At 43.8% G+C, this 27,129-nt stretch overlaps 1 protein-coding gene across 7 annotated transcripts in view; it reads right to left on the bottom strand.

Moving 5' to 3' along the window:
- Positions 1-20,902, bottom strand: part of ARHGAP26 (Rho GTPase activating protein 26) — a 387,242-nt gene extending 366,340 nt beyond the window's left edge. For 6 of the 7 annotated variants that reach the window (XM_053295420.1, XM_053295423.1, XM_053295421.1 and 3 more), the window contains exon 1: positions 19,987-20,902. In XM_053295420.1, the coding sequence (XP_053151395.1) occupies positions 19,987-20,140 (154 nt within the window). In that variant the 5' untranslated portion in view covers positions 20,141-20,902. Of the gene's footprint in view, positions 1-18,803; positions 18,885-19,986 lie in introns of those variants that run through there. The other variant, XM_053295426.1, reaches the window with a different exon arrangement.
- Positions 20,903-27,129: the final 6,227 nt, after the last annotated feature.

The raw sequence follows: 27,129 nt of genomic DNA, 5'->3' as shown, positions 1-27,129 counted from the left end.
GGCTTTAGCTGCTGTGGCAGTATACAGTGCAAAGAGTGTGTGGGGGTGGGGATATACTTGCCTCCAGAAAAGTGAGATGGTGAGATGGTTCCTCCTAGGACAGAACTCTTAAAAATAGGACTATTGTAGCTGAACCACAACAGATGAAGTGTAGAATACCATGTCAAAAATAAATATACTGGAACAGCCCTTAGTTTCTAAAATTTGAGGTTCCAAGACTTAAGCCTGCATGAAATCATGTCTTCTGAACTAGACACCTAGTTTTCACAAACAGTGGAGCAGCTGGTAAATTTCTGTATCCCCTGTACAAGTTCAGACTGCATATAGGGATCACATGGTTGAATGCTCCTACAATAGCCATCCCTCCCCCCCCCCGCCCCCCCACACACTCAAAGATTAATCTCCTTGAGAAGAGTTCTGTGATCCCAAATATCTAGGCTTCTAAGTCAGAAGGCATAACTTCACATAGGCAAGCACTGATGCTAGGACAGAAGCACCAGTGCTGCTACCGTGCCCTACTAAAGCAGCTCCAGCAATCAACCGGGTGATTTTCAACCACTGCTCTTCCCCAAGAAGCACTCTGTTCTATGCAAAAGATGCATATCGAGAATCTCACAGCCCTCAGGAACATGTTTTTACAGAGCATAGAGCACTTCCAGGGGAAGATAGCAGAAAACCACTACCCCCAGCACAAGTTAGTCTGAAATTAATCAGCAGCACCAACACTTCAGAAATCAGGATGTCAGCTGAATGTAGATGCTAATATGCTCACATTCAGATTTTTTTTAAAAAGTTTGCTTTTTAAAAGGATACTTAATGTAACAAAAAATCCCATTAAAACACACATTTGACTGTTATCCACCCAAGCAACTGTAGATGAACAGTTCAGTACTGACAATTGTCAATCATCCGCTTGAGCTACATTTTGCTTCTATTAGGCAGACGAGTGTGTTGGATAAGCAAGGATTCTCCCTCTCTGGTAAAATGTTGTGGCCATATGTTACATTCCAAGGCAAGAGACATGCATGCCCAGTTTGTCTGGGATGTGCTTGCCTGGCAAGTTGATTTACCTGTCTTGGCAGTAGGTGTTTGGAGTAGAACACCTGAAAGGCGAGAACATGCCCGGGCCACGTTCCATAGAAGTATCTCTGCCCATCCTTACAGAAGAATAACAGAACTTGGATGTAACTCTGTGAAACCATATTTTTATGTTGAAGGTATGGTGTGTATTCCGATTTAGAGTCAGCAACTCAGATATTAATTCTGATATAATGGGATATAAAGCCCTAAAATAAAATAATCCCATTGGCTCCTCAAGCAAGCAGGATATAGTTATTGTTCCTATGGGAGAAACTTCAGGCTCAGTCACTGACTGATGAACCAACGAGGCAAAGCCACCACCTGTAGAATTATGAAAAAATCCTTCTAAATTAAAAAAAACTCTCATTGCTAAATGCAATAAAAACCCTCTTCAATACAAGAGCAAAAAACAATGTATTGTTACCCAGGACAGCAAAGTTCCCTCCAGATGACAATGCACTATTCCTACAAATCAGATGCTTTCCTTCTCCATAGCCACAGGCATGCCAGAAGCTTGGGAATAGCCTCAGGCCTGCCTACTATTCTGTTCACTTTACAGCCTTTCATGTGTCGGCACAAACATGTAAAATAAGTTACTTATGGCCAATGAATTGTTTGACTGAGACTGTATTTTAAAAAACCACCAGTGCGCCTAAGTCTTTAGCTAATTCTTTTACGGTGGGCCTTACTACTTCTACAAAAGGAAATAGGTGCAATATAATACCTGAAGATTTAATCATGATGATCCATCCCTACACAATACAACACTATGAACTGAGAATGTCACTCCAAGCCTTCCTAGTAATTAAGATGCTTTCTGAAGCTCAGCAGCTGATTGATTTTTTTACCTTTTTCATGTAGGGACGGGTAAACCATAAGGTGTGCTCTCGAGTAGGTGTCGACTCCTGGCGACCACTGAGCCCTGTGGTTCTATTTGGTAGAACACAGGAATGGTTTACTATTGCCATCTTCCGTGCAGTATGAGATGATGCCTTTCGGCATCTTCCTATATCACTGCTGCCCAATATAGATGCTTCCCGTAGTCTGAGAAACATACTAGCGGGGATTTGAACCGGCAACCTCATGCTTGCTAGGCAAGTCATTTTCTGCTGCACCATTAGGTGGCTCCCTTCCTAAATTATGCCTGAACCTACTGGTAACTTTGAAGAATATCAACATTAATGTGCTCTTTTAAAATTACTGTATATCCTGTTGAGCAAAAACCAACACCACAATTACATTTAAAAGTCACTCAAGAGGCAATGCCAAATCTGTGCCAGAGCTAATATCCTCAGAGCACAAAACAACATTTAAAGAGAACTATGAAAGTATCTCTGGAAAAGGAGCCAGAGTACAGGTTTGTCATGTCTCTCACTCTCCAGGCTCTAGATACAGTCAGGGAAACAGGATTTCCTGCCAGTTTGTTCACTGCCTTCTGCTAGGCGCTATTATAACCCATCCTGCTCACCCCAAATATCTCAACTATTGAAGAAGCACAATTTGGTAGCATCAACTTTGAAGGAGGATGTTGGAACAGCAAAATAATGTAAATATATCAGAATACTATTAAATGTCCTGAATTAAGGATTTTCTTTCTAAAAGGAAAGTTAGCAGTCATTAAAATTAAAATATCACTTATTTCCCAAGGTTGATCCCCAATTCATAAGAGTTAGGATTCACATGTCAAAGCAGGAGTTATTTTCTAGACACTGGAGAATATTTTTGGCCCCATTCCAAAAACTTGCAACAGAAACATGATACATTTTCCTATCCTGTAGCCATGAACTCAAGTAAGGATTAACACTCCTCTTTGCCTGCTTTTGACTAAACTACTGTGCATGCAAACTGAGTTTTACTCTTATGTATGTTACAACTGATGTGTAGTCAACTCTGCAAACTCCAGGTCACTACCGTAACCAGCAACTTTTGCTCCTTTTCCTAGAGCAAAAAGAGCTACCATGAACACTGTTAGTCTAGGATAACAGCATTACATTAAAAATTAAAAGGAACTTCTAACCTCCGTGGCTCCACAGTAAAATTCACAAGATTAAATGCAGCCAAAGCCAGAAAGGAAGTAAAACACACCCTACCAATTTCAGATTGCGTCCTGCTTTTTTTAAAGGCCTGATTCATTATGCTTTTCTGCATGGGGTTTCACTAGAGCTTTCAATCAGCACAGCTGACTTAACTATCTTGTTCACAGCCAGGAACCTTCCTCTCACAGTCTCCTATCTCCCGTGCTCAGTTGTGAAAGGCAATTTCCTGATTATGTTTTTCAGACTTCATTTGCAGGTAAAGCAGTAGCGTGCGCAGAGATGGATATCACAGCTTCCTCCGAGGGATGCAGATCCAACATCCAGTTCCTGACCATACAGTTGCCTCTACAGCTTCAGAGCTATTGCAATCCATCTCAGTCAGCACTGAACGCTGCATGTACTTCGCGCACATGCATCGGGTACTTCCTGTCACTTCCAGTCTGACAAGGCAACAGACCAGTGGGGAGGTACACTGCCACCCTGCCAGACCCTTTTAAAGTGTCGCGCCAGCAAAGGAACCGTGGTGGGAGGAGTAACAACACCTCCCTGGCCCTTAAAGGTATCCCCCCATCTTTGAGTCGTCCCCTGCCGGTTCCGTGCACATCCCTATTATCAATATGCTGAGGACACCCAGATCTACTTCTCCATGCCAACCTCATCAGGCAGTGGCATATCTCCCCTAAATGCCTGCCTGGAGCCAGTAACAGGCTGGATAAGGGATAACAAACTGAAGTTGAATCCAAATAAAATGGAATTACTGACTGTGGGGGGTCAGGACTCAAGAGATGGTTTAGATCTGCCTGTTCTGGAAAGGGTTACACACACACCCGAAAGATCAGGTAAATCACTTGGGAGTGCTCATGGACCTAAAGTTTTCCCTGGTTACTCAGGTTGAGGCAGTGACCAGGAGCACTTTTTATCAGCTTCGGCTGATATGACAGCTACGTACATTACTGGAGGTAAGTTACCTTAAAACAGTGGTACATATGCTGGTAACCTCCAGGCTTGACTACTGTAATGCACTCTATGGGGGGCTGCCTTTGTACGTAGTCTGGAAATTACAATTGGTAGAGAATGCAGCAACCAGAATAGTCTCTGGGACAACATGAAGGGACCACATAACTCCAGTTTTGAGAGAACTGCACTGGCTGCCAATATGTTTCCGAGTGAAATACAAAGTCCTAGTTATTACCTATAAATCCCTTAACAGCTTGTGTCCAGGGTATTTAGGAGACCACCTCCTTCGTCGTGAACCCTGCCACCTGTTACGATCTTCTGGAGAGGTCCGGTAACAGTTGCCACCAGCCCATATGGTGGTGACCCATGACCAGGCTTTCTCTGTGGCTGCCCCAGGGCTTTGGAATATGCTCCCTGCTGAAATAAGAGCATCTCCTTCTCTGTTTGTTTTCAGGAAGACCCTCAAGACTCACCTGTTCTCACAGGCCTTTAATTAGAGTTAATTTTAATAATTTGTTTTAATAATTGTTTTATGCTACTGTTTTAATTGTTTCATGTATTTTAATCTGTGCTGATTTTTTAATATTGTTTTAAATTTTGTACACCACCTAGCGATGTATATATCAGGCAGTATAAAAATACAATAAATAAATAATGATGCAAGAGCCATTTTGCACATTATTCAAAAGCAAACTCAGATTGCTACCACACATACACTCAGCAGGAAGCTGAAATACGTTTTGTATCATTTATATTGTATTTGCATGCACCTAAATATGTGATATGCAAATGACTCCAAGAAGTGTTGCATCCTGCCTATGGAGTAATTATTATTATACATTTATATCTTGCTCTTCCTCTAAGGAGCCCAGAGCGGTGTACTACATACTTGAGTTTCTCTTTCACAACAACCCTGTGAAGTAGGTTAGGCTGAGAGAGAAATGACTGGCCCAGAGTCACCCAGCGAGTACCATGGCTGAATGGGGATTTGAACTCGGGTCTCCCCAGTCCTAGTCCAGCACTCTAACCACTACACCACACTGGCTCCATGGATAATGGATGATGGGTGATTTATCCCATCACCCACTTGCTTCTCAGTTGACCAAAAAGTAAAGTAGCTCTGGAGTTTCACCTATTTAGGAAATGGTTTGTAGAAACCAGTTCTTCCCAACGCCCCAGCTTCCAAGTCCAGAAAGCAGACAGCCTTAAATATCTTGCTAGCTTGCCTGATCTTTTGACTTTTTATTCCCTTCTATTGTGCCCACTACCACCACTAAAATTTCCTTCACCACCAGCTGTACATGTTTTTAAAGCTTCCATAGTTGACACTGCCAAATATGAGGCATGTCTACCCTCTCTAATAAGCTTATTTTCCTGAAAGATCAGATCTAGCTATTTCTCTTTATATTAAGGCACCAGGAAGGGTGCAGAGTTACAATTACAGGGTGTTAACAGGATGATTACAGGCTTTTTTGCTTCACTAATAGCCAATCCTAGTTGAAATGTGCATTTACAATGGCAGTTCCTCTTATGGCCCAACACTAGAACTTCCCTACCACAGTGAGGTTTTAATACACCTCACCTTAGGTAATGTTTATTTTCACTACTGTTCAGAAACCTGAAAGCTTCTGGGGGCAAGAGTTAAAATTTCGGTTAGTTGGAAATGCAGACATTAGCAGGAAGACATCACTGAAGTTCTTTGACAAAAATTGATATCTGGAAACTTGTTGTCACCTACTTCTGGCGAGTATATGTAACCAGAGATTATGGGTGTGCATGGAGCAGCTGCGGCAGTTCGGTCCGAATTTGAAGCGAACCATGGGTCCCTGAACCGGTTCAGTCAAACCCACTGGCTGGGCCGGTCAGGTCAACTAACTGGCGAAAACCAGTTCGTGTATGAGCTGCTTGAACTGGCCCCGTTCACAGTCAGACCGGCCCATGCATACCCCTACCAAGGATTTTAGGAATCACTTTCATAGTCTCAAAAGGCTCTCAATTTCAGGTGTTTGCCCTTTAAATCTCTCTCTCTTGGCGGGGGGGGGGGGGGAATCTTCGGTGTGGTTCTTGCCTTGTACAATGACTTGAATCTCTGGATTGGGTGGTATATTAAATATTTTAATAAATAATCAAAATAAAAATTCCTGGCATGCATGTGGCTTTTTCTTGTTGTTTGTTCTTTTTTGTTACACAGTTCTTTTACATGTGTTCTATAGCTTGTTGACAAATTTTTAAAGAATAAAAACTAACTTACCACTGTAGAAAAAGCTGCTTGTGTGGATTTCAAATGCTAAAAATGCATCTAATACGACAATACAGTGCAGTATAGGTAGGGCTTCATAGGAAAAATGAAAGGCATAAGGCCCAAATGGTATGGCTTTGATCTAAAACACTCCCTGAGATACTGCTAAAAGAGCAAATGATTTGCATCAGGCATTCTTAAAGCTATAAGATCTACCTGGGGAAATGAAGAAATTATCAAAAAGGTCAGAAAAATAACTAAGGGCTGAACTACATGTTACATTCAACATACAACCAGCCTCAACATGCTTAGTTTTCCTTTATGAAATAGCAGCCACAAGTGGTCCCAATCCAGATCAGAACAACAACAGGATCAAAGGGTTTACTGCAACAGGTTAGGAATATTTTGGGATCTTAAATACTAACTACCATTCTGGAATGTGTCACTTCCTAGCAGCCTATGAAAGCACTCTCTAGCTTGAAAGAGCAATACATCAGATGTAAAACTGAGTCTTTAGTGTTTAATTGGGCAGAAAATACCATCCTGATTATTCAATTTCCTAAGAATCCATTATCTTCAGGTCTTTATCAGTCCTGTGGAATGTTCAAGGTAGACAGGTGTATAGAGCGGCACCTTTTAAAAGTATAATCTTTTTCTTGTAGTTGTGCAATAAAAACAAAATAAAGAACATCAGTAGTTATTCTTTCTATTATGGGTTTTTTTCCTTCTATAAAAGGGACTGTCAAATACATTTCTTTCTCATGGTGGGGAATCACTACAGTTTTCTCTACAGCTTTGCGGTGGAGTGGGGGGGAAAGGAGAGAGAAATCAATTCCTGGCATTGGAGATTTGGCGTAGACCCAAGATTCATGAAGGAGGAGGTTGTAGCATTTTGTTCCTACTGTTCCACCCAGATTAAATGAAGAGGAAATTCTGCCACTAAAAAAGAAGTGTGTGTTTTAAATCCACAAACCCAAAAACCCCCAAACAAACCTAAGCCAACTCTCAAAACTATGCTATAGTATTATCCACCCAATACAACCAAACTAAAGTCCACACACTTCAGCAATCTTCCACTGTCTCACTTACGAGGAAGCTATTTCCAGGACCAGAACTCTTCCGGCTCCATTTGCATGACCACACAATACCTATGGCAGCAGTTCTCAAACTTGGGTCCCTGGATGTTGTTGGACTACAACTCCCATCATGCCAAAGGCCACTGTGGCTGGGCATGATGGGAGTTCTAGTCCAACAACATCTGGGGGCCCAAGACTTTTTTTTTAATAGTTTACTGAACATTTTTCTCATTGACAGTGTATTCAGTTCCCATTATCATGGTACCCCACTCTCATATTGATCCAATGAATGAAGGAAAGGGAAGCACCCAGTTTGCAAACCCTGACCCAGTTTGCAAACCCTGTATTGAACTGTTGGTATTACAAGGACAAGTGAAAGCGTGTAACAGAAATGAAAGTACAAATAAGAGTTCAGGAGGTTGGTCATTGACCCCTTGCTTGCGCTCACCCCACCCCTCTCCATACTCCGCATACCACTCCCAGTTCTTTCTTCTCAGCCGACATGTGCTCTAACAAGATAAAGAGGCAGGACAGGCAGTTTCACTGAGGGCACCAGGTTATGTCCTTTTGTCATTATAGATTTAGATATAGACGCCCATAGTAAAAAAAACAAACTACATGATATATTGTCACTTGGCATCTGTGTTTTAATAGCTGCAGTTGTAAGCTTTGTTACTATTCACATATCGATAGAGACTGTACCCCTATTTACATGTTATATTCAATGCACATGCAATCTCTGTACAGTGTGCATATGTACAGTTATTCACATTAGGGTCAACACATGTACAGTACTACACTTCCTCTAGGGACCCTGCATATGAAGGGGCCTGTACTCAGGTTCACTTTTAAATTGAATCTATGTACAAGTGTACAGACACCTATATCCTCATACAATGTAATGTCTGACTAGAGCTTGTGTCCTTTAGAAGCAGACATTACTAGGAAAGAGCGTCCTGTTGGGCAGGGCCCTGATTGTTTGCTTCTGCTTCACCCTCTCCAGGTGACTGCTATATGAAAGCAGGCAGCACTGTGGCACAAGCTGAAGGGAAGAACAGAAGGGCTCTCGTCCTTTTGGCTCTCAGCCTTTAGGCAAGCAGACTGGGGGCCCTGGAAGCAGAAGGGAAAATGGAACATCCCTTACTTTCAACAAAGAGCTAGAAAGTTTAACACAGAACTCTTATGCATGATTGAGGGAGCTGTGGGCCTGGTGTTACTGAAACCAAGGAACTGGGGGTAGTTGGGCTGGGGAGATGTGTCTGGGAGAGCAGAACAGTAGGGATGGTCTGGGGGCTGTGATTTCATGGCTAGCAGGCAGAGAGAGGTATGGCAGTGGGAGTTGGGCAAGCCATTACAGGGGGAAATGATCCGGGCAAGAGAGGCCTGCTCCTTTTTCCAGCCCCAACCCTGCAGCCCCAGGGAGCTCTGGAAACACTCCCTCTAGGATTAGGGTTCTGCTGTTGAATGCCAGGTCAGTTAATACTAAAACCTCTCTCATTCACAGTTTGATTGCGGATGCGCATGCTGATCTGGTACGGGCGACAGAGACCTGACTGGATAAGCTGGGATGGGTTATCCAGGTTTTCCGATTCTGCAGCCTCACCTCGAGCCTCAGGGAGGGGGCATTGCGGTTATCTATCGCGAGACCATTCCACTTTCCAGACACCCTGTTAGGCAATTTCAGAACTTTGAATGTTTATCTCTGAGGGTGGGCTTCTGAGATAGGCTGGGGATTCTGTTGGTGCACCGACTACACCGCTGCACTTCAGTCTTCCTACCTGAGCTGGCAGGAGTGGTCTCTGAGGTGGCTTGGGGTTCTCCCAAGTCTTGGGGGACTTCAGTGTCCATGCTGAGACTCCCCTTGTAGGAGCGGCTCAGGATTTCATGGCCTCCATGGCAATCACGGGCTTTTCTCAACTGTTATTGGGCCTTACCCATGTGGTGGGACATACTCTGGATCTGGTTTTTGCTGACCAGGGAATAAGTGATCTGGAGGTCGGGGAGGTCTATCAAGGCCCTAGTGGAGCTCTGGAAATTGGAGACAGCCCAGCAGGGTGGATTTGATTTAAATCAAACTGATTTAAATCACGATTTAAATCACTAGCAGGGTGGATAAAAATAAAAAAAATCCGATTTAAATCAAAAATCCGATTTAAATCAAAAATCCGATTTTTTTGATTTAAATCGGATTTTTTTAATTTTTATCCACCCTGCTAGTGATTTAAATCGTGATTTAAATCAGTTTGATTTAAATCAAATCCACCCTGCAGCCCAGGCTATTGACACAGTTGCTCCTAAATGCCCTCTCCGGCTTCATAGAGCCCGTTCTGCTCCTTGGTTTTCCTTGGCGTTTAGGACAATGAAACAACTCAGACTACAGCTGGGATGACACTGGAGGAAAGGTCATCATGAATCTGACCCGAGGAATCCGAGCCCGAGGATGAGGACTTGATCCTGGGCAGTATGTGGGCAACACTGCGCATTCTGGACTCAGCTCTGCTTTTGGATGCTCAAGTGGAGGTGGTAGCCAGGGGTACTTCTACACTCTAGACCCTTGTCCTTCATGGTTAATAAAATCTAACAGGAAGGGTACAAGCAGATGGCTGGAGGCTACAATCAATGCTTCATTAAGGGAGGGAAATATACCACCATGCTTTAAGAAGGCAATGGTAAGACAATTCTTCTAAAAAGCCTTCCCTTGATAACTCCAACCTGGACAACTAGAGACCCCTTTCTAACCTTCCCTTTTGGGGGAGGTGATGGTGTGGTGTCTGTCGCAGCTGCTGGGGGTCTTAGATGATATGGATTATCTAGACCCCTTTCAATCTGGCTTCCATCCTGCATATAAGACTGGAACTGCTTTAGTGACTCAAGTGGATGGCCTACGCTGGGTGCTTGACAGGGGGAGTGCATCCCTGTTGGTTCTGCTGGATCTCTCAGCGGTATTCAATACCATTGTCCCTGGTATCCTTCTGGACCGCCTCTCGAGCATAGGGATTGGCAGCACTGCTTTGGAGTGGCTTTAGTCCTTTCTTGGGGGGAGGGTCCAGAAGATGGTGCTGGGGGACTACTGCTAGGCTCCTTGGCCATTGGCCATTGGGGTCCCACAGGGTTCAGTTTTGTCCCCCATGCTGTTCAACATCTACATAAGAACACTGGGAGAGGTCATCCAGGGACTTGGACTGAGTTGCCAGCATTATGCAGATGACAGCTCTATCGCTCCTTATCACCTAATCCTAGGGAGGCAGTGATAGGCTGGAAGTGGGCTAAAAAACTGAGATTGAATCTGGGCAAGATGGAGGTGCTGTTGGTCAGTAGGAGGGCCAATCGGGATAAGGGGATTCGACCAATTCTGGATGGGCTTGCACTCCCCTTGAAAGAGCAAGTGCGCAGCTTGGGGTTATTGCTGGACTCGGCTCTGCTTTTGGATGCTCAGGTGGAGGCGGTGGCCAGGGGTACCTTTGCACAGCTTCAGCTAGTGTTCCAGCTGTATCCCTTTCTCAAGAAGGCAGATCTGGCCACACTTACCCACACCTTAGTCGAGTTACAGCTGGATTACTGTAACATGCTCTACATGGGGCTGCCCTTGAAGAATATTCGGAAACTGCAGCTAGTGTAAAGTGCGGCCACTAGGATTTTATCTGGAGCTGCACACTGGGATCATATTAGCCCCATTTTGAAAGAGCTACATTGGCTGCCAATTTGTTTCTGGGTCCAGTTCAGGTTGCCGGTTTTGACCTTTAAAGCCCTTAATGGTTTGGGCCCTGGATCTTTGAGGGACTGCCTGCTCCCAAGCGTTTCTGCCCACCTGACAAGGTCATTGGAGTGGGCTCTGTTCCACGTGCCAACAATGAGGGAGGCTCAGCTGTCGAGAGCACAGGACAGGGCCTTCTCAGTTATTTCCCCCAGACTTTGGAATGTTCTCCCAGTGGGCATCCGCTCCTCAGGCTCCATCACAGGTTTTGAAAAGCAAGTGAAATCTTGGCTTTTTACCCAGGCTTTCAGATAAGTGTGTTTTTTTGTTGCTGCTGCTCTGAATGTTATGGTCTTATTGTATATGGTTTTTAAACTTTTAATTAGATTGATAATTTTATAATCCAATTTAATAATTTTATTCTGTAAATGTTTTATATTGGTTTAAATGTTTTGTAAGCTACCTTGAGATTGTTCATTGTCCACCTCTCATTAAAACAGACCAATTTATACGTGCAAGGATTGTCTATTACCATGCAAATTAAAATTCCATACATTAGGGTAAACACAATACAAGGTTACCTCACCATTTCTCTCTTTTTAGAAAAGAAACTCCAATGAAACTAAAAATATTATCCTATTAAGTGCTATAAGCCTGTATTTTACAGAATGTACTGTCAGACCTATTTGCAGTCCAGCAGAGACAGACTTTAAGTGGGTGATATACAACTAAGTATTAGAATATGCCCACAGAAGACACTCACAACCCACAGACTTCTGTGCACAGAAATATTAAAGTTTAAAGGCACATGTAGCGGAATCTTAAGAGTCATAACTCATGTGGTGATGGCATCGGACATTTTAACAAAGCCTCAATTCAGTAAACAAGCAACAGCGTGGCACCATTTGAAGTAGTTCATCTGAAGTAATCACCATTGCCCCTGTTCTCTTCCGGCCACTCCCACCATCCTGGTTGCATTCCACCTTGCCTTTGAGAAGTCAGAGAGCAGGAAAACTGGAGCAGCAGGAAGAGATTCAAGACACTTCCTGTCATTCTAACTTTCAGGCCTTTTCAAGAAGTGGGATGCAACGGGACTGGAGTAGGATGAGGACAGCAGTGGCAGCTGGTATATGCACACACCACAGCCACTAGAAAAGATGGAGAGAAGCTGCAGGTCAGCAGAAGCAGCCTACTCACCCCCTGCACCAATTTGCCACCCAAGGCAGTTGCGGTCTCAATAGCAAGCTGTCAATTCTGTATTCATTCCTATACTCGCACAGTGCCAACTCCAAATACATACCCCTTTTGCTACTAGGAACATTGATTATTGAATTTCCTACATCCAGGCAGATCAGGAAATATTAAACAAGGCACCATACAGACAATCTAATCATAGCTATACTGTCACCAAGTTTCACTTTCACCTACGCTTGCTAATTCCTCATTAATAGAGATATGGAAGGCTACAAGCACTATGGGTTAAGTCATAAGGCAAAGTGTAAGAAAATTTCATTTAAAATTTTAATTACCAATAATTAAAGATAGCAGGAAGTTTGAAAGAGGCCTGTAAGATATTTTACTTTAACAATATCCATGTGCCAAATGAAGTATTGCTGAATACATATCAAAAGTAACTGAGTCATAAAAGCACACCGGATGCAAAGATGCAGCAAAAGTTTCATCCTAAGTCAGGTTCAATGAGAAAAAGCACACATCCAGATACAGCAGGTGGCTTTCTTTGAGCTGCTACTTTTGATTCACAGGAAACATTAAATCTCAATGTCTGTGCCGCAAGAAATAACTGTTCTGAACTTCAAGAGTACATTCCAAGTGAATGTATTCATTTCTTGTTTGCAACATGAACCTCGGTTTCTTAGGAACTCCATCTGAGACCTGCATCTCCACTGTCTTCAAAGACAAGCAATCATCAGCAATCTGGGTGAAGGCCACATTTTTCACACCACTTCACCTGGCCACAAAACTACTTTGAGTAGTTCACATAATTTATCTTGCACCAGCACTGACCCATTTAATATGCCAATTATTCAAAGAAACCAATTTCAATACAGTAATATGTCACATCATAATCCACCTTAAGCCAAAAGAGTAACACAGGGAACCACTACCGTACAATCATACAACACCTACAATGAAGTTCTTTTAAGTTTTCATTAAGTCGTGGTTACTAGACACATTAAGGATGTTGACAAGCAGTGTACATTTGATTCTCTGGATGTGCAATGTCAGAGCTCTTAACAACACCATCTAGCCAGAGGCTGTGACATGGCAGGCTTGTCAAACTCAGATAACCAGGAAGGGAAGCTTATATAAGTTTGAAGTTATCCCCCAGTCTGTTGATGGACCTCAAGTTACTTACACTGGCACAAATAAGGAGGCATGCTACAAAAAAAAAAAAAAATAGTAGACCTAATTGGTTGCAGAGTAATGATGCAGTGTATACATGAGTTAACATCCATTGAATGCAGATGAGCTACAGTCATGATGCATCTCCCATGTGGCCCATGATGCTGCTCAAGTTGCCATCCGAGACTGTGCCCTGCTGTTGCTTTTCATATTCATGAATCTTCTGCACCCACTATTCACACTTCATCTTTATGTTTAACTTGGAGCTTAGCATTTCCAAAATGTTCTGAATAATTTACACATGCCGTTATGAGCAAAAGAAGAGAGGGACATCTGTTGAAGAACAGGCCACTCTGACTGTCAAGGAAGTGATAAATGGGAACAGCAAGAATGCAAGATTCAAACCATTTTCCTTTACGAGAAAAGAAGCCAATGATCAAGAGAAGACCCTTCAGACCACACATTCTTTTAAGTCTCTAAGCTTTGAATCCTATGAACATCAATGTGCAAAAAAAAGTATGTGTTCACCAACATGATGTTGCAACAGGAGCTGCCCTAAACACAAACAACCATGCAGGGGTGGGGAGGTAAGGATGCTTGAAAAAACAAATCCTCATTCACCTTGTGCAGGTACCAACTTACCAAAGTTGCTTTTCACAGGTTTTTCGCTTAAATTAAGTTGCTCCCCAAGTACATTCATGCATTCTATGTGATCACATGGCTCTACTCAGAAAGGTCCACTGCATGCCCAAACATCTAACTCAGTTTTGGTTTTCCATTTCCCAAGCCACAGACAGTGAAATAGCTAGCTGCTAGCCAATCTAAGCTGCAGTCAGCATTGGCAAGAATGTACTATCTAGCATGCATGGATGTGGCTTGAGAAGCAACTTAGTGGAAGCAAAAAAGCTGTGAAAAATAAGTTGGTATCTGTACAAGGTGAATGAGGCTCTCCCCCCAGCAACCCCCAAGAATTTCATAGACATAGTACAATAAGCAGAGACTGGATCAGTGTTCCCTCTAACAGGGATTCCCAGATGCTGTTGACTACAACTCCCAGAATCCCCAGCTGCAAAAGCCTTTGCTTGGGTATTCTGGGAGTTGTAGTCTTCAACATCTGGGAATCTCTGTTAGAGGGAATACTGCTCTGGATACACAGACAGATGAATCAAGCCATCAACAGAAAGCTTGTAAGCAACGAAAGTAGCAAGATTGTATTTAGTCTTTGTCCCATACTTCCTAATTTTAAGAGACTGACAAATCACTCTAAAGGAGTTCTTGCCAAAAAGATATTAAGGCTGTTCACACAAGCAGCCCTGCCAGAGTAGGGCTGCTCATGTGAAGTACCGAGATTGAGGCCGATCGCAGCACTGCCCCACCGAAAAACCTGAGATCCCCGCCCCCGGGGCTTTTACCCAAGTAGAAGAGTGCGAGCATACATTTCTCCCTGGGTTCCTGGTCATGTGCAGACAGCCTGAGCAAACACAGAGCCAGGAGCGCCTGGCTTGCAGGGAAATCCCTCAATGCACCACACTCCTCACACGGTGATTAAGGGATACCAGGAGGCAGAGCTGCATTTCCCTGCCTCTAGAATACCGCACCGCTCACTGCAGCAGTGACAGTGTGTGCAGCAGAGCAGCACACCACAAGGATCCAGGAAATAGTGTGACGGAAAGTAGGTATATTCCTGTCCTGCCTTCCCCCCACCTCTCCCTAGCCACCAGGCATTTGGGTCATGTGAACAACCTTATTCATTTATACCTTAATCCTGGCACTAGCATAGCAAGTGTTTTGTTACCAACCTGTCCATCTGTTATTAAAAATTAAGAGTCTTTAATAGGCATGATGATCTAGCACTAAATGCAACATTTCAATAAACTTTCAATAATGAAAAAAGAAGAGGCCATTCATGCAGACAGTTCCTACCCAAGAACTGCAATTTTGGTCACCCAACATTATTTGAAGAGTTAACCTCAATCACTTTCTAATCAACCAGTACTTTTCAGACAATGCAATTGTATATTCTATTACCAGAAAGAACTCTGTGGCAATGCAGATGGTTTATCCCACCATAAAATGCCAATTCTAGAGATACCAATCTTCCATGTGTACAAAAACTTAAAGGCTGCTATTATACAGCTAGTCAAGAGCTGGCAAAAATATGAATATTTGTTCTTTAAGAGGCAGCCATTCAAAAGATATGGTCAAAGGAAAATGCAGGATGGTTGTGATCAGGACCCCCATGAAGAGATTTCAGATATAAAAGCAACACAAAGCTTATACACTCCCAGATCTGACCCACAAGTGGGAGGGAGGTCAAAAATGGATCTTCACAGATACAAATGGACACTTCTGAGCAACCCTACAACTGTGATCCCAATATATACAGGCCATGAATAGTCGGGACAGCTGTCCTTATTTTGCAGGAGCGGTCCAATGCATGTTAGTGCAGCCAAAAATAAGTCAAGGAATGCAAAACTCCCAAGCTGCTGTGTCAACTGAGAATGCAGCATCACGTCACGTGGCAACATCTTGATATCAGTCAACACAAGGTTTTGTCCCAAAGGAACCTCTACAGGGAGGGCAGATAACATACATGTGGCAGGCATAGCAGGCAGGACTTGGGTGGGGGAAGTTAAAATGCAATTACAACCCATAGTAAGCAAAGAAATGACAGCAGAAGATAACCTCTGGGCTTCAAAGCTCTCCAGAAACAAAGAGTATTTTGTAATTACCTAATTCCTCACAGGCTAGCTCCATGCACACACCTGGGTCCCATCTCCCAAGCCTCCTACACACAACCACTACTCATTACTGTCAGGTTCCATGATTTATTTATCACGTTTGTCTACAGCTTTCTGGCAACATACTCAAGACGGTTCTGTTTAAAATAATAGCTTATTGTTTAACAGACAAAAAGGAGGAAAGGAAAATTCAGGCATCATGGCCACTGCATGAAACTACATAAGCCCTGGAAGCAAAGGAGTCAAATGGCAGCTGGTGCCATCCAAGCCGAGGAAGGGGCTCTCTTGATGCAATCAAGGTGGAATGATCCTTGCTACAGTTCCGGGAGAGAAGAACCAAAATGGCAACTGCCCCTCCCCACAGCAGGCCAGACCAATAGAGAGAGCTTTGCTGTCTCACCTCTCCCTCTGATGCAGCCAGGTAGAACAGTTGTTGGTAGAGACAATTCTGCAAGAGCCCTAAATGAGAGGTTCCCAAACTTGGATCCCCAGATGTTGCTCGATTACAACTCCCATCATCCCCGGCCACAATAGCTTTTGTAGTCCAACATCTGGGGATCCAAGGTTAAGAACAGTGTTCCCTCTAAGGCGTGTGCACATTCCTGCGCTCACAAGTTTTTTTTATGTCCGCTCAGTTAATTTTAGATTCCGTTCAGGTTGCATCAGGAAGGTCCCACTCTGAATGCATGTGTGCACACACTGCCTTGATACTTCCTCCCAGAACACAACTCATTCTGAACACAGATGAAAAAAAATTAGAGAGAACACTGGTTGAGAACCCCTGCCTTGAAAGATCCATAATGAATGCTGCAGGGATGTGCATTGAACTGGTTCGGAGGCTCTTCATTGGCCTCCGAACCAGTTCAAATGGCCGGCGGTTCCGCCAGTTCAAAGGCAGGGGGGTTAACTTCATGGGACGGGGGAGGGTGGACTTACCCCTCCCTTCACTTTCCACCTGCCGGTGCTCCGTTTGCAAAGAGATCATCGGGGCAGCAGCATACCTCCCTGCTGCCCCATTGCCTCCTTGGTCCCTAAATCACCGGAAGTACCCGGCACACCTGTGTGCGTCGGTGTGCGTGCGCTTACAAGCATGACATGCATGCACTGACACGTGCAGGTACGTCAGGTACTTCCGGTGATGTAGGGGGCCAAGGAGGCAAAAGGGCAGCAGGGAGGTATGCTGCCACCCTGACGATCTCTTTGCAAATGGAACGCCGGTGGAGAGAAAGCAAAGTGAGGGGTAAGTGCACCCTCCCCCCACCCACCTTCAAACTTCCCCCGCCCGGTTCAGTGCACATCCCTAGAATGCTGGTGTTGCCTGCACTCTAGGACTGAACCAACAGTGTGTGAGGTTGTCTAGAGCCATTTGATTTGGTGGCCATTAGTACCACCCTTCTATCATATCACCACCCATTTGTCAAACTCGTGTAAAGGTGTCAGTATTTTAGGGGACCCCACAAGATTACAGATTTACTATGAGCTCTCTGTTTAGGTAATAAAGAGTCTACTCATTGTGTTCATGAATTACAAGTAATAAGTGTAGTGTTGATCAGATAAATACAGACTGGTCTAACACACAAATGTAAAACTACAGTTTGGTGACAGCTCTACAGGCATAATTACTGTATACACTGGACAGCTACATCTGTGGGGGGCAACAGATGCCAACAAACCAATAAAAGTGAGATCAAGTGGATTGTAAATATTAACAGCACAGTCCTATATGCCCATTCACTTCAGGGTAAGCCCCACTGAACTCAGCGGAACTTACTTCCAGTGAAATGTCTATAGGATCGTGCTGTAAAAGCTGTCCCACTGGTGGGACAGCTATATGGACCACATTAGAGAGATTAGAAAAGCTAGAGTCACACAACAATGGGACTACAAGTCCACATCAATTAATGCAGCAACATCTGAAGCAAATTATCACTAGACAAAATGTACAAGGCACCACGGAGCTATAGGAAAGGAGTGCAGAACAGTGCCTCCTATCAACACTGTGAACCTGCCCCACATATAATATTCAAAGTACATGGTTGCCTATGCCCCTTCTTACTTCCTACTTCAATATAAGGGTCCAAAATCAAGGCTAGGGTGCAACAATACCATGGTATAATGATGTTCAATACAAACTGACTAAGGTAGATATTTCTAGGAAGCAAATACTATTGCCAATCTCTTCTGATAAACACGCTTCATACTAAACTCTTCCGAACTATAAGAGATTGAGATTTTGCTGGCTTTAACAATCCAAACCTACACAAATTTGAGCATACCGAGCCTCAAAGAAATCAAGTGAGCTTATATTTGCACAGAACCAGTCTAAGGGTTTGCCTTCAGGGCAACTGTTCATCATCCTGTTAGTCTCAAATCTTTCCCAAGAATACCATGCATTATCTAATCTTCAGTGTCAACTGAGCACAAGTCTAGTATTGATGAGCCAGACATGACCCTCAAGCTTGTTTTAGGACAATTAACTCTTTCAGAGAGCTCATCACAGGAGGCAATTATTTGCCTTTGGCTCACAAACAGGAAGGAGTAAGCCAAACAGTCTAGAACAGTCACATATTACTGGTCAGCTTTTTTATGCAGCATTTTAGCAAACAAGTTCACAACCTGGGTCTCAAAATCAAGAATTCAAACTCTTCTGGAAGAAAGGGCAACAGACACATCTTCATGCTTCAACAGAGCATCTGTATGCTTGCATGCAGAAGGTTCCAAGTTCCCTCCCTGGTATCTCCAAGATAGGAGTCTCTGTCAGCCCTGCCTGTAACCTTGGAGAAGCCACTGGCAGTCTGGGTAGACAATACTGAGCTAAATGGACCAATCGTCTGACTCGGTATATGGCAGCTTTCTATGTTCCTAAATAAAATTACTGCCAGTTCCTGTGGGCTATGGCCAGGTAGCATTATACACACACACACACCTCCTTCGAGTTTTTAGTGCTTTCTCACACAATTCATGTGTTTACTGGTGCCACCAGAGCACACAATCCTTTAGACTCTCCAAGCATCAGTCCACCTAGAAAGGCAAACTAGTAGCTTTGTTCTAAGTTTATTATCCTTATTAATTCAGTGGTAACACCAGCCAAAAGAAAGCAAGCCATCTTCTGTTAATGATTTCAGCAGAACTTCAAAACAAATGTGTAAAATGCCTATTTTCCTGGTATGCTTTTCTCCATTTCTACAACAATATCCTGTGACTAATATTTTAAATAGGAGCATCAGCTCTGCTAAGTGCTAGAAACAGGTAAGACACAACCTTAAGCTAAATAACCCAACCTAGAAACCAGCAGCTCTCTTTGAAAAGTTATGTATACAATGGTCTTTCACTTTCGCAAAAGACACTGGCCACAGATATAGAAAATAAAGGAAGCCAACAAAGGGCAATCATTAAACTATATGTCCAGGGTAAGAACCTGTTAATCTACAACTAGACTGCTTTTTGTATTATGTGTCAATAATAATAATAATAATAATAATAATAATAATAATGGCAATATATTTCCTTAACATATATGCATTAACGTATTTGTTGTTCTAAGAAATATGGACATAAAGAAACAAACTGCCTTGTTAGGTTTATGGTCTAGCATTACACTGCAAGATTTCTCTGCCCACTGTTTGTTTTCAACAGGCTTTGCACATGCAGGTGAGGTCACAAGTGCCCTCCTAATACTACCGAGTCAGATCAGATTCAGGGTTTCCCTTTCAGGTTGAAGTCAACACAATAATCACAAGTCTTCACCATTCCCCGGCTATTCAGTGTTCTGGAAGACAACAGGGAGCTGATCACTTACTCTTAAGGGCTGCGATGAGCGACTTTCCATCTTTTATGAGCTCTTTGATGAACTTGTTGGTCTTGTCCAACTCAGCTTCGTGAGACTTCAGCCGCTCTCGGAACTGAGGGCTGTCCAAACAGCAGTCAGTAAATTCCAAGGCAGGCAGCCCCATGCTTTCCCAGAGCCCCTCCAAAATGAGATCTTTGCACCACCACACACACACACACACACACACACACACACCAATTTAAAAAAAAAAGGTGGGGGGAAGAAGGCACTTGTGGGGAAAAATGCCCACGACCTTCACAAATGGTTTAAAACACAAAAATCAACGTATGCACATATTAAGATAGAAAATATATGCAGTTCATTCAACATTAAAATATGCACCCACGGAGTGATCAGTCTTTATTTCGATCCCCTGGGTGCCAGTTTCTCAGGGCCCCTGGAGGCAGGGAAAGGAAGTAATTAATTAAAAAATTAAGAAGCAGAGGCGCAGAACTTGCACTGAGAGCTGCCTCAGATGCCAGGGGGAGAGACCAGGAGGAGCCGCTTGGAGGAGGGGGGCGGTGCTGCTGGAGTAGCAAACGCCACTGCTTGCGGATGGCTCATGGCGAGAGCTGCCCACCACGCTGCAAACTCAGGAGTGGCGGCGCGGCTACCGTTGTTGCCGGAACCGCTTGCCTCTCCGCCTGGTAGTAGTGTTGCAGCAGCGGCTGCTGGTGCCTGAAGAGCCCCTATAAGGGCGGGCGGGCGGCCGGCCAGCAAGGTCTCCCGGGCGGCCTCACTGAGCAAGAAGCAGCGGCTGTTCAGTACTGCACGGCCATCTCCGACGGCATCCGGGATCAATCGGGACAGTCCACTTCCCCATTGGAACGCTGGATATCATTTTCCGAGCGCGCTGCCCATTGGAACGTCGTCAGGGGAGATTTTTTTCCCCCAACCCTGAACGTAACCCCGCCTTTTGCGCCAGTCACAGCCAATCAGCGGCGTCGCTGCTGGAAGGGGCAAGGAGGAGGGAAGGAAGAAAGATGCCCTGCGATGACAGACCGGGGATGAGGGAGGAGTGGCCAGAGTTATGTCAAACCGCATGGAGCTGTCCCCCCTCCCTCCCTCCCTCTTAAAGGCACAACCTCGGGAGTGGGGGAGGTGGTGAAGCAAGGGTTGCTCAAGGGCATTTCTCGGAAACCTGTTGCTGCAGACCAGATGAAGAAATCAAGTCATTTCCCTAAACGTGTCCGTGAGGCACGTTTTGGCACGAAGAGACGTCGAAGGATGCACTGCGCTGCCTAGCAATAGCATTACACCCAGAGAGGAAATATGCCCCCTGGTTCTTTTTGTTTTTACAAGCGATGCCTCACATTTTCTGGTCAAGGAATGCCGCATCAGGTTCTCGGACAGCAGCCATTTAATAAGGGGTGCCTCCGCTTCCCTGGAAGGGCTCCTCTCTGCCCTTCACAGGCTGCACAGGAATCAGCTTGACACACTATATTAATCCCCCCCCCCATCTTTGGTGGTTTCTGCCTTTTGTAAAATAGGCAGAAATTCAACAAGGGTAGCTTTAGGAACACAGGAACGTAGGAAACTGCCATATACTGAGTCAGACCACTGGTCTATCTAGCTCAGTATTGTCTTCACAGACTGACAGCAGCTTCTCCAAGGTTGCAGGCAGGAATCTCTCTCAGTCCTATCTTGGAGAAGCCAGGGAGGGAACTTGAAACCTTCTGCTCTTCCCAGAGCGGCTTCATCCCCTGAGGGGAATATCTTGCAGTGCTCACACATCAAGTCTCCCATTCATATACAACCAGGGCAGACCCTGCTTAGCTATGGGGACAAGTCATGCTTGCTACCACAAGACCAGCTCTCATCTCTGTCTGAGCAGCTTCAAGCTGAGAAGAGCTTTTCACGCTTAATGTTATGGTTACTCCTATAGGGAGTTCGTTAGGAATTCCAGCCTCACTGGCTGTGAACATAAGAACAGCGCTGCTGGATCAAGCCCAAGGCCCATCTACTCCAGCATCCTGTTTCACACAGTGGCCCAACGGATGCCGCTGGAAGCCACAGGCAGGAGTTGAGGGCATGCCCTCTCTCCTGCTGTTACTCTCCTGCAACTGGTACTGGCATCCTGCCTTTGAGGCTAGAGGTGGCCTGTAGCCCTCCAACTAGTAGCTGATGATAGACCTCTCCTCCATGATTTTATGGACCTCTATCATGTCTCCCGGCAGTCGTCTTTGCTCTAAACTAAAAAGTCCCAGGTGTTGTAGCCTTGCCTCATAAGAGAGCTGCTATAGGCCCCTGATCATCTTGGTTGCTCTCTTCTGTACCTTTTCCAGTTCTACAATGTACTTTTTTAGATGTGGTGACCAGAATTGTACCCAGTACTCCAGGTGTGGCCACACCATAGTTTTGTATAAGGGCATTATAATGTTAGCCGTTTTATTTTCAATCCCCTTTCTAATGATCCCTAGCATGGAATTAGACTTTTTCACAGCTGCCGCACGTTGAGTCAACACTTTTAACGATCAGTCCACCACGACCCCAAGATCCGTCTCCTGGTCCATCACTGACAGCTCAGATCCCATCAGCATATACTTGAAGTTGGGGTTCTTCGTCCCAATGTGCATCACTTTACACTTGCCACCATTGAACCGCATTTGCCACTTTGTCGCCCATTCACCCAGTTTGGAGAGATCCTTTTGGAGCTCTTCACAAATCCGTTTTGGACTTCACTACCTGGAAGATTTGGTATCATCTGCAAATTTGGCCACCTCGCTGCTTACCCCAACTTCTAGATCATTTATGAATAAATTAAAAAGCACCAGTCCCAGTACACATCCCTGGGGGACCCCACTTCTTACTTCCCTTGATTGTGAAAACTCTCCATTTATACCTACCCTCTGTTTCCTGTCTTTCAACCAGTTGGCAATCCACACATGTACTTGTCTCCTTATCCCATGACTGCTAAGTTTCTTCAGGAGTCTTTGGTGAGGAACTTTTTCAAAAGCTTTTTGGAAGTCCAGGTAGACTATGTCAACTGGATCACCTTGATCCACACACTTGTTGACACTCTCAGAACTCCAAAATGTTTGTGAGGCAAGATTTACCTTTGCAGAAGCCATGCTGGTTCACTACCAGCAGGGCCTGTTCTTCTATGTGCTTTACAATTTTATCCTTGAGGATGCTTTCCATCAGTTTCCCTGGAATGGACGTTAAGCTAACCGGCCTGTAATTTCCCGGATCGCCCTGGATCCCTTTTTGAAAATCGGTGTTACATTTACTACTCTCCAGTCCTCTGGTACAGAGCCTGATTGTAGGGATAAGTTAAATATTTTAGCAAGGAGGTCGGCAATTTCACATTTGAGTTCTTTGAGGACTCTTGGATGGATGCCATCCAGCCCTGGCAATCTGTTAGTTTTCAGTTTTTCCAGACAGTTTAGAACATCGTATCTCGTCACTTCGATCTGACTCAGTTCTTTAGCCTCCATCCCTGAAAAGCCTGGTTCAGGAACAGGTATATGCTCAGTATCCTCTGCTGTGAAGTCGGACACAAAGAAGTCATTGAGCTGTGGTCAGCATCTTTCTCTTATCATTTCTCCTACCATGTAAAATGATATCCTGCCTTTCCATCCCAATTATGGGATCCTTACAGTTGCTAAAAGTCAGCAAATTAAGAACAATATAGCATATTCAGTAAAAGTAATGAGAAGAACAAAATCACACAATAACAGAAACAGGATATAGAATCAATATGTTTATCTGCAAGGTTGCCCCCACCCCCGCAAAAAAAAAATTGCATCTAGTAGTGGTCCCCAAAATGAATGGAGGAGCTTGCCTGATTTTATAATTCAGGGAGTCCCACAACTTAGGTGCCATTACAAAAAAAGGCCCAATCATGGAGAGGAGAGCTGGTCTTGTGGTAGCAAGCATGACTTGTCCCCTTAGCTAAGCAGGGTCTGCTCTGGTTGCATATGAATGGGAGACTATATGTGTGAGAACTGTAAGATATTCCCCTTAGGGGATGGAGTCGCTCTGGGAAGAGCATCTAGGTTCCAAGTTCCTTCCCTGGCATCTCCAAGATAGGGCTGAGAGAGATTCCTGCCTACAACCTTGGAGAAGCTGCTGCCAGTCTGTGTAGACAATACTGAGCTAGATGGACCAATCGTCTGACTCAGTATATGGCAGCTTCCTAAGTGTCACCTTCATGCACACCTCTGCAGCTGCCAAGAGGTGCAAAAGGGCCCCATCATCAGAAAGCCTTATCTGGGGGAATGGAAAATCCTATGGAATGACTCTTAATTATTCTTGCAGTAGATGTTTCTCTCTAATCTACCCAACAACCATCATGTTTTAATAATTTAATGCCCTGGAAGATATGGACCTTCCTCCGTCATACAATCAGACTATCTCCATCCATCCAGGTGTTCCACCACCTCCTGAAAATATGCTATCTTTGTTTTCTTTTTTTGGCAGAATTTTAATCTGCCAAAGTCTACTACTCTGTTCCTGGTAGTTTGGCTTGTTCTTATGTAGATTTTGTACTTTAAAAAATATTGGATGCAATTTCATAATTTTAATCTGACAATTTTTAGATGATTCAGTTACCTTATTGGAACAGAGAGAGGCATATGATTGTTTTATTTTTAATCATCATTACTGTGTCTCTTGATGCATGCTGGGATAGGAACTACATATTTTGAAATAGATTGCATTGTTACACACTCTCTACTTCTCTGAGTGACAGAAGATACAAGAACAGTGCTACAAGGTTAGTTTCCATTGGCTGAGAGAGCACTGGAGGCTTTGAGAGTCTGTAATATTTGCTTTCTAGACAGAGCATAAATTGAAGTAAACAAGCACATTACTACATCATGTAGTAGATCCTCAGGGATCAACTTGTGCATTCCCACCAATGCTGTGTGCCCCCAGTTCCAACTAACACTATCCAGAAACTCAGTTCTTGCTCTCATCCTCTGTTCATTGCAAACTGTTCCCTGCGTTTTGCTCCTTCCTGTCAGCTGGAGGTGTACTGCATTCTCCAAACATTTTGGGGTATTGCATTCCAAAAGCTGGAAAGAGATTTCCAACTATCAGCAGACATCTCCCATCATTAGCACTCACTGATGAAACATCAGCCAATCATTCTGGGCTATTAGCCACTGAACAGCTTAACAGAAGTATTATCAACCAGCAACAGCATTTTGGTCCAAACAAATGAGTCTACTAAAAGCATGAGAAATTTTATAACAACATAGTTCCAACCCTTATAACCCTGTTATGAACCCCACCACCCATTGAGATCATCAGGAGAGGTCTGTCTGCATTTGCCACCGGCTCATCTGGTGGCTGCTCAGGGACGGGCCTTCTCCGTTGCTGCCCCGAGGCTTTGGAATGCGCTCCCTGGTGAAATAACAGCCTCCACATCTCTGACAATTTTTAAAAAATCTTTAAAGACGCATCTGTTCACCCAGGCTTTTACCTGATATTGTTTTGATTGTTTTTAATGTTTTTTAGAATATTGTTTTAAATTTTTTTGCTATATTGCTAATGAATATACGGACAGTGTTTAGCAGTGATTCGATTTCTGACTGGGACTTTCCATACAACTTCAGATCGTCCATGTACAGCAGACGGTTTATTTTACTTGATGTTTTAGATGTTTGGTATCCGAGGCCGGTTTTGTTTAGTATTTGTGAAATTGGAGTCATAGCGATTACAAACAACAGTGTTGTTGTTGTTGTTTTCTTAATAAGTGCAGTTTATTACCTGGAAAGCCCTCCAGAGCCTTGATTCAAGTTATCTGAAGGACTGTCTTCACGATTATGGTTGATGGATTCCAGGGATAGGGCCTTTTTAGAGATGTCCTCTCAACCAAGAAACTCCCTTCAAAGAAAGTGACAGCAGGCCCCCAGAAACATTTTAATGCTGCTTTTAAGTGATTTTTTTAAAAAAGATTCTTACTCAACTGATTGTACTAGTCTAAACTCCTGCTTGTACTTGGCTTTCATTATTATATATTGTTCTTTTATCTTATTATACTAGAGAGAGGGGTGTGTGTTATTGTTTCTTTCATACTACTGCTCACCATATTGAGAACATTTCATCTTTAAAAGCAGGCTATAATACATATTAATTAATATGGATGTGTTTAATAAACAAACACATTGCTGGAGCCTTGTTTTGGAAAGAAGAATATTTCCAAAATACAGATCATTTATGTATATTATCAAATTCATATTAAAGGAAATTTAAAATTGCTTATTGGCAGAGGCTAAACAAGGAGGAAAAAATTCTAAATGGCAATAAGTACGTAGATAGATAGATAGAGGCTGGGGCTGGCAAAGATTAGCCAGATGGCAATTTTATTCCAGGACTTTTGTTAGAATTAATGCATCTGAAGGGGGTGGGGGCAGGGAGCTAGTTCTATGTTGTTTTACTCAAAAATTAAGACATTTATAGTCGATACATTATACACCTGGAATTCTGTAAAAACCAAAATGGCACCAGACTTCAATATTGTCACACAAGGAGAATAATAAATAATGCATTTCTAATAGCAATCCTAGAATTCTTTAACCATATGACTACATTCCTGATCACCCTCCCATCTGTGTTTAGGATTATCTCTTCCAGATTAAATAAATACCATGAAATGAAGGAATTAGTTGTTTCAGGTAATTTGTTGTGGGTTTTTTTGAAGCAGATGGGAGAAATTGACATTATTGTAACAAATTCACTTCAGATCCTTGCTGGTTCATGATATGCCTCTATTTCCAGATTTTTGTTACCAACTGCGTGAACAACAGTATGTACTAGCCGACCTGGCACAGAGCATCTGTGCCCCTAGTTTTCCCTATCTCTCCCCCCATCTTCATTCCGTGCTCCCCCATTTCAGCCCCATTTTGTGCTCCTTCAGCAGCCAGCTGGGCCGCTGCTTCTCCTCCCTTGGTAGCCGGGACATCACTTTTCTTCCCTCGGTGGCCGACCGGCTGGGCCGTCGCTTCTCCTCCTTTTCCTCCCTTGGCAGCTGGCTGGCCAGGCTGCCATTTCTCCTCCCTTGGCGGCCAGCCAGCCTGGCCACTGCTTTCCCTCTCTGGCTGCTTGGCCATTCTCCTGGCCAGGAGTTTCTTTCTGCCATCCCCATTGCTAATTGGCAGCTCACTC

Source organism: Hemicordylus capensis, chromosome 2, assembly GCF_027244095.1.
Source record: "Hemicordylus capensis ecotype Gifberg chromosome 2, rHemCap1.1.pri, whole genome shotgun sequence".
Classification (NCBI taxonomy): Eukaryota; Metazoa; Chordata; class Lepidosauria; order Squamata; family Cordylidae; genus Hemicordylus; species Hemicordylus capensis.
The sequence above is the reverse complement of the archived record's forward strand: the minus strand, read 5'-3'. Positions and strand labels throughout refer to the sequence as shown.